The sequence below is a fragment of the Haliaeetus leucocephalus genome, unplaced genomic scaffold (assembly GCF_000737465.1).
Source record: "Haliaeetus leucocephalus isolate CR32 unplaced genomic scaffold, Haliaeetus_leucocephalus-4.0 Scaffold656, whole genome shotgun sequence".
NCBI classification, from domain to species: domain Eukaryota; kingdom Metazoa; phylum Chordata; class Aves; order Accipitriformes; family Accipitridae; genus Haliaeetus; species Haliaeetus leucocephalus.
This window is the reverse complement of record NW_010973092.1, coordinates 12,021,943-12,022,275: the sequence shown is the minus strand read 5'-3', so window position 1 is coordinate 12,022,275 and position 333 is coordinate 12,021,943. Positions and strand designations below refer to the sequence as shown.

At 76.0% G+C, this 333-nt stretch overlaps 1 protein-coding gene across 1 annotated transcript in view; it reads left to right on the top strand.

Moving 5' to 3' along the window:
* Positions 1-63: 63 nt before the first annotated feature.
* STK10 (serine/threonine kinase 10) overlaps positions 64-333 on the top strand; it is a 49,963-nt gene continuing 49,693 nt past the window's right edge. The window contains exon 1 of the mRNA XM_010579075.1: positions 64-264. Coding sequence (XP_010577377.1) covers positions 109-264 — 156 coding nt within the window. The 5' untranslated portion in view covers positions 64-108. The remainder of the gene's footprint in view (positions 265-333) is intronic.

Sequence of the window (333 nt, the reverse complement as noted above, 5' to 3'; positions counted from 1 at the left end):
CCCCCGGGGCAGAGGCGCGGGGAGGCGGCCGCCGGCAGCTGCCCCGCAGCGTTCCCCAGCCGCCGCCGGGCCGCGGCTCCTCGGCAAGCCCCAGCGCTCCGCTCCGGCATGGCTTTCGCTAATTTCCGCCGCATCCTGCGCCTCTCCACTTTCGAGAAGCGGCGGTCCAAGGAGTACGAGCACGTCCGCCGCGACCTGGACCCCGGCGAGGTGTGGGAGGTGGTGGGGGAGCTGGGCGACGGCGCCTTCGGCAAGGTCTACAAGGTGGGTGCCGCGCCGGGGGGGGAAGCACCTGCGGGGCCGCGGGGGTGGCGGTGACCTCCGCCCGCAGGC